This window comes from Balearica regulorum, chromosome 1 (genome assembly GCF_011004875.1).
Source record: "Balearica regulorum gibbericeps isolate bBalReg1 chromosome 1, bBalReg1.pri, whole genome shotgun sequence".
NCBI classification, from domain to species: Eukaryota; Metazoa; Chordata; class Aves; order Gruiformes; family Gruidae; genus Balearica; species Balearica regulorum.
The window spans coordinates 185,694,247-185,708,685 of record NC_046184.1 but is presented as its reverse complement, the minus strand read 5'-3'; the positions used below and the strand labels follow the sequence as shown (position 1 = coordinate 185,708,685).

At 40.3% G+C, this 14,439-nt stretch overlaps 1 protein-coding gene across 7 annotated transcripts in view; it reads left to right on the top strand.

Moving 5' to 3' along the window:
- Positions 1-14,439, top strand: part of ENOX1 (ecto-NOX disulfide-thiol exchanger 1) — a 374,541-nt gene that overhangs the window by 277,826 nt on the left and 82,276 nt on the right. For all 7 annotated transcript variants that reach the window (XM_075741790.1, XM_075741793.1, XM_075741792.1 and 4 more), the window contains one exon: positions 6,624-6,836. In XM_075741790.1, coding sequence (XP_075597905.1) covers positions 6,624-6,836 — 213 coding nt within the window. The remainder of the gene's footprint in view (positions 1-6,623; positions 6,837-14,439) is intronic.

The following is a 14,439-nucleotide window of genomic DNA, read 5'->3' as shown; positions in this document are numbered from 1 at the left end:
TGACAATCTCAACACTTGCACATCATTTGAAATATAAACAACATTTAATTGCTTGGGAAATAGGATATTTCACTGAGAAGAAAACCACACTGCTTTCATTATCGCTCTGCACTTGAGAGCCAGACTTGGGGAGCACTGCAGAAGCGGTGTGGTTATCCAGAGAGGCAAGTCTCACACAGAAAGGATCGAATTTGGTGCAGGGCTACATCAGAAAGGGAGGTAAAGCTGAGATCCTCTGAACAAATCCAATGAATGCCAAGTTTAATTGCTGCTGAAAGACTCCAGACCTTTTTTTTAGCACAATCTTTTTTTATTAGTAGTGTATCAGGACAGAGCCCTACAACAGACATGTTTCGATGCTTCAGCGTCAAATCTGTTCACCCACCCTTCCTGGTTTTAGATCATCATTTTCTCATTCCTTCTTCCATATGCTGCTGACATCTGCTGTGACACAATACATCTGGCTCCGAGAGCTTCACACCGGGGCTACGAGCAGGCACAGTGCAAGGGCACTTTTTTGTCTGCTGGCAGAAGAGGAGCGAGAGGTGGGTTCAGCTATTGGCAGCCTGGTAACCCAATTCCCTGGGCACCTCCCTCTGAAAGCCTGCAAGAAGTACAATCACTGTTAAGTGTATTACTAACAGTGCCCTCCTTCGCCTAATCTGTATTGTATCAATGCAAATTTGAAGGTTTTAATATAAACCCACTTGATTAAATGTACCACACTGCAAAATGACTCAAGTTAATTACTATGAACGGGGAAATTGCAGCTCACCGATCTGAAAGTTTGTGGTGTGATTTTGAGAAATAGGGAGGAAACTCGATACCCTCATAATTACTTTTTATTGGAAATAATGGCATCAGCAGGATAAGATAATGGATTTCTGTGTCTCACATGAAACACCCACCTCTGGAAGAATCTTCTGTGATTTAATTTGGAAGAAAGAGTTTGATGATATGGGGGGAGAGTATCTTTTAAGATATCTTTTAGTACATGTATATGCATATTTTTATCAAATCTAGTTTCAGCTAGTCACTTATTACATAACTGGAAAAGTTTCTTGGTTATAGCATACAGTTAAGGCTATTTAAGAAATAGTAAGGTGGATATTAATCATTCTTTAAAATAACCCTTTGGCAGTAGGAATTTGTATTCCCTGCTTCTCACTTATTATGCAGTGCCATTGAGTTAAAAGTGTTATTAATCCCAAAAGTACCAGACTGATGTGTGTGTGTTGCACGGCACAATTATATAAGGTATTTGAGCAAGGGAAAAAACAAGGTGAGGGTAGTAGCTGAAGAGTTGTGTTTCTAGGTCAGTGGCAGGCACTCTATGCAGGAGAAGCTCTTAAGCCCAGAGAAAAAAATAGGTCATCGTTGTGGCACCAAAAGTGGCGTGTGCTGGGAAGCAAATTGTTCCTGATGCATAGGGGAGCTGGGCTGAACCTGCTGATGAGAGAGGCTAGTAAACCTTTTCCCTGACCTGATTCACCCACAGCAGTCACCTGCTGTGGTTTATTATTTTTTGTATTGAATTCAGTGTTTGTAGTTTAGAAATCTTAGCTATAGTCTAATAAATTATTAAATCAGAAGTCAGATTAACAGTAACCTTGGCCATACATCCTCCCCTGGCTGCAGTTATACGGAGCGAAAAAGTTTGCATCCTGAACTGGCCTCTACCGCTTTCCTGTAATAGTCAAACTGGGCCCAGTTTGACAAACTAGAACTGGAGTGTGATCAGCCAAGCAGCGCCAGGCAGACCTGAGGGCAGTGCCACCATGAGCAAAGGGGTAGTGGTGAGCGGGTGGGGATGAAGCAGGGAACACCACATCTTCCTATGGCACAGCTACAGCTGGCGGAGGACAGGCTGTCCATCAGAGGCAAAGGGATGGGACACATCCCACCACTCTTGTCCCCTCTCTCTGTGCCCTGCAGCGCAGTCATTCTCGGTGCTCACAAGAATACCTTCAAGGGGTGTTTGTTAGCTGGATTTCTACTGGTCAGGGCAGAGCTTAGCATAAGGGCACACCTGCCCCTTCCCATCTTGCAGAAGGGCCAGAGATAAATGAGATCATTAATAAAACCCAAAACATACGCAGCCAGCACAGGAGCTGTCTAGGTGTAGTCATTAGGATAACGAACAACAGCTCTGTCTTTTTAGCATCTCCTTGCAAGCCTAGGAGATTGCATTAGGGCAGCAAGATTAGGGACAAGAGATAGTATGTGCTGGTCTGGACAACACCATGGCCCGTGGGATAATATAGAAGCATTGCTGTGATTTAGACAGGCTCCAAGTGTTGTGTGAATTATTGCAGATACTTTTCAAACATTTGAGAAAGCCCAGGGCTGGGAAGATGTTAACAAGACTAAAAGCAACTGTAGCCCAGTGTTTGATCTGTTTCTAGCACTCTCAAAATATGTCACTCTCAAAATACAGCAATATAAAGTTAGCTATATTTGCAATATATCTATAAATGTAAAAATTATAGTAATGCCTGGCTTCAGAGTGATGGATTAGTCTATCTATCTCCTTTCTAATGGCTAAGGCCTTAGACACCGTCACTCAAGTTGTGAAAGCACCTTATGGAGGTGCTTAATATTGGGAGATAAATAGTCACAACATTTCAGATTACTCCGAGCTGAATTCTGCCCTGTGTTACACCAGGGAAACTCCATAAGCCGAAAGTAAAATCTCTGTTTCAAACACTTTTTCCCAGTATACCATTTTGTAGCAGTTCTTGTCATAGTTTTTTTCTATTAAAAAGTTTAATCTAGTTGGGGTTGCCTAGAGGTGGTCAAATTACAAGCAGAAAAATGCAAAACATTTGTCGACAATTATTCCTTTTTTTTTTTTTTCATAGAAGTATCCCTGTTCACAATTTCCCAAGCAGCTCTAGGGATGCATTTTCTTTTCTTTATATTTCATTTCATCTAAGTTGTGAGCTCAGATTTAAGTGCTAAATATCTTGAGTTGATATAAGAGGAATTTGAAATATCTTATCTCCAGAGGCCTGTGATTGAGTCTAGCAGCACCTGGAAATCTCTATTGACAGGCACCCAGCAAGCCATCCTTAGTAGATGGGTAATATTAAAACAACGTAGCGTGCATCGCAGCGTGCGGTATAACTGAAAACCCAACACAAGTACCCAAGTGCTGGGTAGGTGTTCTGTAACTGGTGCACTTGTGTAATGGTTGGCATTACTTTGACCAAATGTAGACGTCTCTTGCAGAGATGTCTATATATGAGCGGGTCACCCCAGGCTCCCTTTACAGCTGGTTGAGGGAAGCAGGCACTTCTGGGGCACAGTTCACCTCACCTTCAAATAGACAGCTAAACCAGGACTGACGAAGCCTCTACGACAAGTGTCCATCTCTTTCCATTGACTGTACTGGGACCCTGGGGGTTACTAAATCAGATGTTGACATAAAGGAAATGAATCCTACCTTATTTGCTTAAAACATGCTGTAACTTGGAGGAGAAAAAAAGCTTTAAGTGTGAGAAATAATTTGCCGCGTGCTCATTTTAAAAGAATGATTACATACGGGAGCATGTCTTATATAAAGGAATTTATTTAAAGAGTATGTTTTTAAACAGTATATATTTATGTGCATCCTACCGCAAGGGAATAATTTTGAACAGAATTAGGAGTTTTATTTTTTTAATGAATGGCTGCAATCATAAGGCAGCTCATGCTCTGCTTAAATTAGATTCCATTGCTGCTTTTCTTCTACTATTTATCTACTAAATAAAAAAGAAACGAACAATCTGGTATAAAAATCTGATTTTCTAAGGGAACCTCTGATTGCTCAGAAAGAGTCACTGCATTCTGGATGAAGAAAATTAATTCACAGCGAGTTACTTTATGCCAGTCACTGAGTAGTCAACTCAAGAATATAAAAGTCAGAAATGAAGGTGAAATAAGGAAAATTTAAAACTGTGGAGAAGAGATTTTATTAACTAATGTGCTCCTGTTGTGCATATATTACCCTCTAGCATTTTTTAATGTATCTTCTAATTATGTAATCAATGAAGATGCTGATGTTTACCAATGAAAGGATTTTTTTCCTGCTAGTACAGAGCCATGAATTAACTATAACAGGCCCACAGATCTCTGCAGCTCCCTGGGACTATAATATGTTGAAAACAGGTTTTCAGCGTGTCCTTTTAAATGGGTCAAATCTATGGGCAGAAGGATGGCATGTTTATGAATATCCCTCACAGACACCAACTGTGCCCAATGAAAACAAAACAAGGGGAGGGGTGGTTTAATTTCATATAGACTCTATAGCAAAACAACACACAGACGTGTACTGGGGAGAGATTAAAGCAAGAAAAAGGGAGAATGTTTCTGTGCAAAGGCTTTTCCTCATGCATCTCCGTGAATTTTGCTCAGTTCTGCACACTGTTTCTTCCCAGGTCATGGTGTACCTCTTCAGAGGTGCTTCTGTGTATCATTTCTCCCAACTTTGCTGTTCATGTCTTGACCTAGATTGAATGGGATAATTTACTCTAAATGGTACTTCAGTGTTGGGTGATAAATTATGTGTGATGATATAGATAATGATGTCTACAAGATAAAAAGAGGAACATTCAGCTGTAGTTACTCTCTACTCACAATCAGCTGCATCCTTGGTGTTAACAGGCTAGTGCCATCCACAGGGTGACCTGACTCTACACACTGTTGGAAATTGCATGCTAACATTGCCAGAAGCCATTACAGGTTATTCTTGTTGACTACTGTAATTATAATAAACATTATGTTCCAGGGACGAGTTCTTGGCTGTATTGGATCCCTGACATCCAGCTCCCATGCATTTCAGCAGGCTGAAGATTTTGCCCAAGCCTCATCCTAGTGTTTTCTTGCAATGAAGAGGCTTTGCATGAGACTTGTTTACATTTGGGTTTTCTGAGGCCCACATTCAGCCAACCTCACTCATCAGGGACACTTAATACATACCTGCCGCATACGTATCCAGCAAAGTTCAGAAGTGGAGTCTAATCCAAGGGGACAATATGGAAAGAAAAGATGCCCATCTGACTCTTCCTCCCCAGAGACAATTACTTAATGAATGATGATGATGAATCACATGTTAACGTAAAGTCATAACAGATACATCATTGTACAAAGGGAGGGTGTTATGATGCTCTTAGTTTGCAAATTTTTTTCAGGGATCTTGGGTGAACATGCCTATCCAGCTGGGGAGAGCAAATCTTATTGCTGTAGCTGAAAGCACGTTTCAGTTAATAAGATGCTAAAGATCAGGCAATGTAAAATCTTTTCTTCACAGGCTGTGGGCACAGAGCATGTCACTTGGCCTCCCTGTACTTAAGGCTTCTCGCCTTTTAGGGAAGTGATTACTAATTCAGAATAAAAGCCCAAATCGTCACTTAAGAATTAGTATTTCATCATTCTTTGTACATGGAAGGCAGAGCCTTACAAACTATGCCCCACATTTCTGTACCCTGTAACACAGTTGGTTGGGTTTAATATTTTCCAATTTTCATTTTAAGTGTCTTTTGGTTATAACTATACTGCTTCTCCCCACCATAACTGCATACCTTCTCCTACAGAAAAGTATACCTACCATCTAAAATATATATAAAGAAATCTAACCAACAAGGACTAGATGAAGTGTTTAAAATGATTTGTTGGGAAACGGAAGTTTTATAGAATAAAATCCTGGGGGAAAATGAGATCGAATTGCACAAAAATGGTTCTACAGGAAGTCACTCTGTTGTAATAACATTTTCTTGCAGTTCAGGCTAAATGGGACTTAAAAAGAAATGTGTCCTCTTAATCCTGATGAAGCCAGAAGTGTAATGGATGCTGCGCTAAGAGTCTTCTGAGGAAGCTGAGAGCACTGTCAGAGGAAAGAAGATTACTTGGGGATGGAGTGCACAAAATCTAGCCACCAGTTTTGGTGATCTTTCTGCAGAGAAATATAACTTTAGTTACCTGAATGGTAATCATAAAGCTGCAATCCAGGTGTTTGCCTGGATTCGTCTGGAAGCCTTTAAAAAAAAATTATGTAAAACAAAACACAGACACATAATACAAAACAAATACAGACACATCATCTGTTCAAAGCAGTTCCTTGTAATTAATCAGTGCTTTGAGGAGGAATTGTTCAGCCTCGTCATTGTTCATTAATTAAGAATGTGATGTTAGTGAAATCTGTTGACAAAAGTACGGCTGAGCTCAAGCTCCAGGACTGAGCTTTCAGCCGAGCAGATTAAAGCGGACACATTTCATTTCTTCAGTGGGTCCACTAACACAGCGGTGTCCTCACTCCTGCTGTAAGGTCATTCCATATCACTGAACGGCTTAAGGGACACATTGTGAAAGCAAGGAATCAGGTCATAGGGAAGTGTGGCGGGGTGCTTTTTGTTGGGAGAAAGCTATTAAAATAAGCAGAAGACAAGTCTTGAAGGGAGATTTATGTAGCTTCACATGGCAGTATTGGCTTCCTACATCTGCTAGAACAAAGGACCCAAAAGTTGCCCAAAATGATATACTGCAAGCAGGATTTATGGTGATTTTAATGTGACACAGAGCAGAAAATGTGTTCTCGACAAGATATTTATGTCTGCAACTTAAAACTTGTGCTTTGATTGTTCTAGATGATAGCAAGTTTTCAGAGGCCATCACAGTGCTGCTTACCTGGATTGAGCGAGGTGAGGTGAATCGTCGCTCTGCAAACCAGTTTTATTCGATGGTGCAGTCGGCCAACAGCCACGTCCGCCGGCTCATGAACGAAAAGGCCGCTCATGAGCAAGAAATGGAGCAAGCCAAGGAGAGTTTCAAAAATGCCTTAACAGGGATCCTCACTCAATGTAAGTAACTCCTTTTTGTCCAGTGTTGTTGTAGTGATGGTGGTGGTGGTGGTAGTGGTTTTTTTATCATTTTGTTTGTTTGTTTGGGGGTAAGTAGTTACAATGCAGTCATATTCTACTTCATATCCTATTCCATACTCTATGGCAATTTGGAGGAACAAGGACCATTCCTAAGAGCTTATTTCTCAAGGTGAGCAAAGTTTCAGTAGTTTTTTTATTAATAGACAAAGATGTGCTCTATGCATAATGTCTACTTTTGGGTAGACATAACGCTTCAGGAACGGACCAGACAGAAGCCTCCCTGCTCTGAGCAAAGATGCTTTTGTGGAGAGAAGTGATATGTAGCCTGTGCGTTGCAGCTAGTTAACTAGGCCAATTACAGAATAGAGGACAATTAGGTTATATTTTTAGCCTGGGTTTAGGTAAAAGGAATTAGGATTCAGCAACTTTTAGGGATATATTCACAGCATACAGGCCACCCCCACAATAGAAGAATATGCTGTACTGCTGCTGGCATCAGGACTTCTTGGCTGATACAATGCCAGTATTAATTTGGCAGATAAACTGCCTGAAATATTTAGTGCTGGCAGCTATTTCCTTAGTGCAGAAATATAATCAATGAAGTTACCTTAATGAGGTTCCTTCATAAAACAATAATTGGGATACTTGCTTAGAAGTGCTCTTAAAAAGGAAGGGAGGAGAAGAGAAGAGAAGAGAAGAGAAGAGAAGAGAAGAGAAGAGAAGAGAGAAGAAGAAGAAAGGAGAAAGGAGAAAAGACAAGAAGAAAAGAGAAAATTAATTTCATTATTGATGGTTTTTAACATGTCTACTATGGTTGCTCAAGCAAGAGGCTTTATGACACTCAGAAGGGTGGAGCCTGAAGCTGGCTCTTATATACAAGTTCAAAACAAAACCCAAGACAATTTACCAGAGGTAGGACAATGCCATTGTTACATTGTGATTTCTGAATCACACTCCTAATCTTTACATTAAAAAAAAAGCCCTAAAGGCTTTTCTGCAATATTTTTCTGGTCCCTCAGTGGTCATCCTTTAGAAGTTAGGGATGAAGGCAGAAGCTTGGATGAACTTGCCTGGCTTAGGAGAGCAGCCCCTGGAAGCTTTCTGCATATGTGATAGAGAGCTCAGCATCTCAGAAGACCAATTCACCCCAGGGCACATGTCCTTCTAAATTAAGAGCTTAGGTCTTAGAAGGAAAGATTCTGGGCCAAAGAGGTTTGATTTCTGGGGACTTATGTTCAATGAGTAAATTTTAAAGACCAGCTAATTCCCTTGGTTATTTGCTAGGCAATGTCATCTTCCATCTCAGCATCTAAAAGTCAGTGTGAGGAGCAGAGATGCAGGCACCATGCATGGCCGTGCTGTTCAGTTCACACCAGGGCCACTGTAGTTTTGTGTGCAACAGCCATTCCTAGCATTCGGAAATGCCTTCTTCAGCTGCATTAAAAAAAGTCCCCCATTGTCAGCAGGCTGAACTTTAGTTAAATCAGTCTAAATTAGCCCGTTTGTCACCAACTGTTGTAGAACATCTGTCACTTGGAAATAGAGATCCCTGTAGTTTCAGGTGGAAAGTTACAGTTTTGGCGATATCTGGTTTGTTCCTGTAATGTGCTGAATGCTGAACTTACAAAACCAGAAATAGGTCTGGCTTCAAAACGTGAGTTTCAGAGTGCCACAGTCACAGAAATGCCTGGAAGAAGAGAGTTTCTGACAGATCTGGCCTAGGAGGACAAGGTCAGCAAAAAAACAGGCTCAGGGAAAGGTGTTACACTCTGTGGATTTTATAAGAACAAATTTTACGAGCTTTCCAAATGCTCCACATTGGTTATTTTATAAACATCATAAACACTGGCCATTATTAGCATTAATGTGTCTTATTAAAATTCTCTGCAAACTTGCTACGAACAGATGGATGATGTTTTTGCTTTACAGGTGTATATGCCTAAGATTGCTAAACATGGAGACTGTGAAATGAGCTTCCCTTTTTCAAGAATTTTCCTGTATTTGAGTTGATCTGAGGAATGTTTTTCCTGTGCCCTTTTCCATTGTTTTCTCACAGCCCTGTATAATCTGTTACAATATGTCTCTTGCTTTATGAAGAAGAATTTGAAAATACTAGATGTCCAAAATAGGTGTGTGTGGTTTATTAAATTCTGGAGAGTGGCAAAAAAACACTTCTGCTGCTTTGCAGTAAGGATCCAAATGTCTAGCGTAATGCTGCAGCTGTGTGGCCATTTGACATAAATATTACATTATTTTTAAAATACCATGTGGCATTCGTCTGTCATGAACTAGGTCAGATGTCCAACTCTGAGCTGACCATTCTGGTCTTTCTTTGCAGTCAGCAGAGAAAAATAAGCATTTTCAAGGAATGAGTCATCAGACCAACCTCATGGTGCTCTTCCAGTGAGATGAATCATCCCTTGGACATGCCATTTTTTCTCTGCTGTCCACAGAGGATTCGCAGGGGCCTTAGCTCAGAACCAGATGTCCAACTTTTTACATGCCTTGTTCAGAACAGATTAATCCCCCTTACCGTGTCTAGTCTTGATACAGAAGGATGTAGCGTAAGGGAAGAACTTGGAGTTAAATAAAAATGGCAGCATTGCAGCAGTGACTGTTATGGGGAGGGAAGAAGAAATACGTTAAGAAAATGGGCTTCATGTGCACTCACCTGGAACACGCACACTGTCTATGTAGGTCTCAGTATAAAATGCTTTCTTATTAATGGGGATTAGTGTGGCCAGAACATTTCAGCTTATGGCCCAACTACTAAAGAAGTACAGGTATTGAAATCCCTGCTACAAATTTCTGCCTGGAGGTATTTAGAAGATTACCAAGCGGATTACCCCTAAAAATTTGGGTCAAGTGTTCAGCACGTGAATTAATTACCTGACCAAGATACTTGTGCCAGGATAATCTGTGAAATAAAGTGTATTACTGCTGTGACACCACCAATTTACAGCCCCTGATTTAAGTTCTACAAGGAGTCTCAGCGTTGTGATAGTGCTTCTTCAGTTATTTAAGGGATAAAGAGAGAAAAATGTCAACCTCCTTCTTTTTTATTAAATTACTTCATTCTTCTAGATTTGAATCTGTGCTTAAAACATGGATTGTTTTCCAGGATTTTGGGTAGTTCTGTCTGTGATTTGATTTATAAATTCTTCCACTTTGCTTCCACAGCACAGTTACATGTGACACTGCTCCCTGACTTTCCACACATCTCCGTTTCATCTCCTTTCAAACCACCTTTTCAGCCTAAGGCTTATAGATATTGATCCACATGTTTAAGAAAAATGGAAGCCCTAGAGACATCCACGGTGGGCTGTTTTTTAGACTACACCAAAGCTGCAATTCTCTCCTCTGACTTTCTCTTCCATGCACTGTAAACTTCATCTACCTCTTATTGAGGTTTCAGACTATTTAGTGCAGTCTCCCTTGACAATATTTTCCAAAGTACCTGTAGGTGAGTGAAGATCCAAAATCCCATATTCAAAAATTAATTTGATATCTCAAGAGTCAGATACACAAGGGGGTGGAAGTGTCCCAGTATCCAAGTAGATAGATACGTAGTGTAATGAACAGAAGTGCCCCATGGCTGGGTACTGAGCAGCTTATGACACTCACTTATTTGGTCATTTTTGTCAATTTTACTAATGGATGACTCTTCAAGGGACTTAGGCACCAGGTCCCCATCAGGGTCTATGAATCAGTCTCTCATGTGCCTATGGGGAAACAGTGGGAGGGTAGTTTGTATCATGGAGTCCCCTGGCCAGATTACTTCCTTGTCACATGGTGGCCTTCACTTTCATTCTCACCTTGATCGTCAGGGAATTTCAGTGCCTAGTTATCAGGACAATCTTTTGGAAAGATATGTTCAAATACCCTGAATGCCAGTGAAGGAACTGAACTTAAGCCTCATTCCTCCCAAGAGTGCTCTAAATGGTGAGGTCCGGTGCTCTGAAAGGTGGTATTGACCTTCTTTAGGGTGTTTGACAGATGGCTTTTAGGCACCTGATCCAGAATGATGACAGCTGGAGAGAGATGTCTTCCTGCCTCCTGTAGCACCGCACTGAACAGAGAGAACAGCTGTATCTGTGGCACATCCCCAGCAAGGAGATGCATCTGCATAGTCTAGCAGCTAGTTAAGGCAGTGGCCTTATATGTGTTCCCAAGCGTGAAGCCCTTCCCCTGTACTTTGTAGGATGCCTGAGCTTTTAACCCACCACAGTTGATTACAGATAATCACCAGGGTCTTAGAACTTGTGTTAAAGGCCTGAATGTCAAAATGCAGGTCTGAAGGTGTGGATAGACACATGGTTCATCCTACAGGGCAAGCTGGAGTATAAACCTACAAGAGTCATTTATTCCAGTGTAACTAATCACAGATGGGTTCTTACCTCCTGGTGGACATGAGGGTGCTGGAAAGGGAAGCCAGTTCCCAGCGACCTTGAGATCCTTTTGTACATTAGCTGGCATCAGGGAGAAGAGATGTGCTGCAGGTTCTCACCCTACCTTGGCAAGCAGTAATTAGCTCATTGACTCTCAGCAAGCAATTTTTGAAAACAGGACGTAACCCCCCCCTAAATCACGTAGATGTGTTTAAAGGTTGCCATCCTGAATTTCATTCACAACGGGTAAGTGGCAACCCTACTGTTGGCATTAGGCAAGCCAGTGGCAGTCCAGTGTAGTGATCCCCATCACTCGGTATTCAGGAGCAGTATACACCAGTAGGCCATCCTGGTATTTCCAGGAGACCTTGTGGATGAGCTACATATTGACATGTCTTTTTTCCCCTTTCAGCTACTATATATCATGCCATCATAATAAGTAATAAAAGAAAAGCTGTTACAAAGTTTACCATAATTTATAAGTGACAGGATGCAATCTTCAGTAGTGCTGCTGGAGAATTTGTAAATTTTAAAATAGATTTTTCCATTGACTAAAAAGAAAATGTTGGGATCTTTTTCTTGGTATATATTCTAAGCATTCATAGATGTTCTTCCCATCTTGCTATTAAAAGTAACTAATTTTGACTCCACAGCTCAATAATACAGGGTGCCTGCCACTTCTTTCTGCTGCCAGTAAGCTTGTTTACTTCTCTATGCTCTTGCATTGCATGTGAGGGTGTACATGGAAGTAAAAACAATGAGATACTCATCTTTCAAGAAGTCCTGAAACCAAAGAAACCTGAAATTATGATATTATGCAGTTTATTGCTTAGCTTGTTGCTAAGCATCCTTAGCCCTTTTATTCGTGACACAGGATATGAGGCTACATATAACTTCAAGCTGATTCAGTAGGGCTGTTCATTAAGAAGAATCAGAGGTTTGGGGAGAAGACTGTGTGTCATGTCCCCCTCCTTGGGAAGGTCAGGATTTTCACCTCAAGTTTTCCTCCCTTCCTATTGAAGGACTTTAGTGGTGTATTAGAGTACACTGACTTTTTATCAAATAGTTGGTAGGTTTCTGCTATAAATTTCCCTCACCTTTCACCTCCCCCCCCCCCCCCCCCTAAAAAAAGTTAAATAATTCTGAAGGAAAATGCATTCTCAGAAAACTGAATAAAATCCTCCTCTCTTCAGGGTTGTTCATTTTCATTCTCTGATCTCTCTGGATATGATTTAATCTGTTTTAACGTTATCAGTGCCTTCACAGAAAGAATCTGAATTTTTAATATAAAAATGGAAGAAAAAAATGTTAAAAATCCTTTTTGAGCTTTCTTCAAAAAAGGATTTGGATCAGTTTTGTTTTTCTCATTACAGGTTCACTTCAAAAGTTGTTCTCTTACTTTAGAAAAGGTAGAATTTACACTGTTATGATGGTGATTACTAAAATCACCATTTTATCTGATTTGCTTTAAATTCTGTACTGCAGTCTTTTCTCCCAATAATCCTTCTACTTTTTAGTATATTCTCTTAGTACTAAAAATGAAGCGGTTTCATTACAGATATTGAAAGCACGATGGTTAAAATTCTCTTAGTAGTCAGACTTTTTATATACATTCATGCTTTCCGAGTATTCTTTGAATTGCTATGCATTAATAACAACTTTTAAAAGGATTTTCCTGCTCTTTAATTGTCCAGTCTTACAGTCTTTCTTTCGTTTGCCAGTGACTAATTCAAAAATATGAGCTTACTTTATGTGCAATTTTTAGGTCATCATTAAGCTCTTTGTGAAAGAGATTGAGTCATATAATGTGTTTTTACAGTGCAGCCCAGATCTCAGTTGGTGTCATAGAATGCCACTATAATACAAATAAAAACATTAATCATTCATGTCATTAGTTGCCACTATTACTTTCTACCTTGATCTATTTCTAAAAAAAATTAAATACAAAGCGACCTCCACAGTCCATCCAGTCCCTTTTGATGAGCTCATTTAGTCGGTGTGCTCTTTGCTTGCTTCTGTACTGATAATTTGTCCAGTAAAGCTCAGCTGGGTATCTCTGTTCTTTTTTACTTGCCCTCCCATTTTCCATTTCATGTACATGTGTTCTCAAAAGCATTTCTATCCAAGATGCTGCGGCAGTGGTAGAGAACAGAGATGAAAAACTCCATTTCTATTTTACCTTGTATTCTTATAATTCCTCCCCACTTTCTGGCGGTATAACCCTTTGTGGTGACAACCTGTAGTGTTTCAGATAGATTTTTCCTTTGTGTTTCATTTTCTTTGAATTTCTTCATTCCTTCCATTGTCTGTAGCCTTCACTACAAGTCAATAGGAATCTTGGTATCGATTGAAGTGTGGACAGAATTTCAACAGAAGCTCTCGTCCTGTTATTTGTAAGATTATTTTTTTTTTTAAATATAGGCCATTAAATATGCATAGTGTTTTATAGCAAAACAAAAGCACTGTCTCCCAAGAGATTTCAGTCTAAGCCCCCATTTTGACAACTCATGCCACTTGCCTGGATCCTGCAGGATCTCCTAGGTTACAAAGCAAGGTTCAAAGCAAAGAACCATGTGCTTGAATCACATGGAAGTCTGTCCTTGGTTTTGAGCTGCCTTGCTGAGCGGGAGGTAAGGGCCTGGTGCTTTATAGAACTGAACTGTAAATGTTGTATGGAAATGAACAATAAGGGATGAAAGTAAGACATTGGAGGAAGAAAGGAAAGATGAAGGTTTCACCCAAAAGGTTTTTTTGAGTTGGCTGTGCATATCATGCGGCCTACACATCTAAAACTGTTCAGGCTGCTTATAAGTGAATGACTAAAACTTACAAATATGAATATGAATAACCCTCTGAAAATATGACTGGTTGAAATACTTACTCCCTTCAATGGGCACTAGCCTTGCTTCATGTCAAATCACTGCATTTGTCCCAAATGGTGTAGTTTGTGATGATGACAGAGATGCCATGGGGGCAGGAAAAGAGGTTTGGAAAGGGATAGACTATGTGGGAGGGAAAGATGGACACACACAACGAGGGAACAAAAATACAGAAGGAAGATGAGACTGGAGGCTTTAAACAAAGAGAGAAGAGGACAAGTCATGGCAGGCAAGGGAACATAAGGTATGACGACAAATGGAGAAGCAAATGTTCCCACATAAAATGTGTGAGACGATTTTTTGTTTTGATTGCCA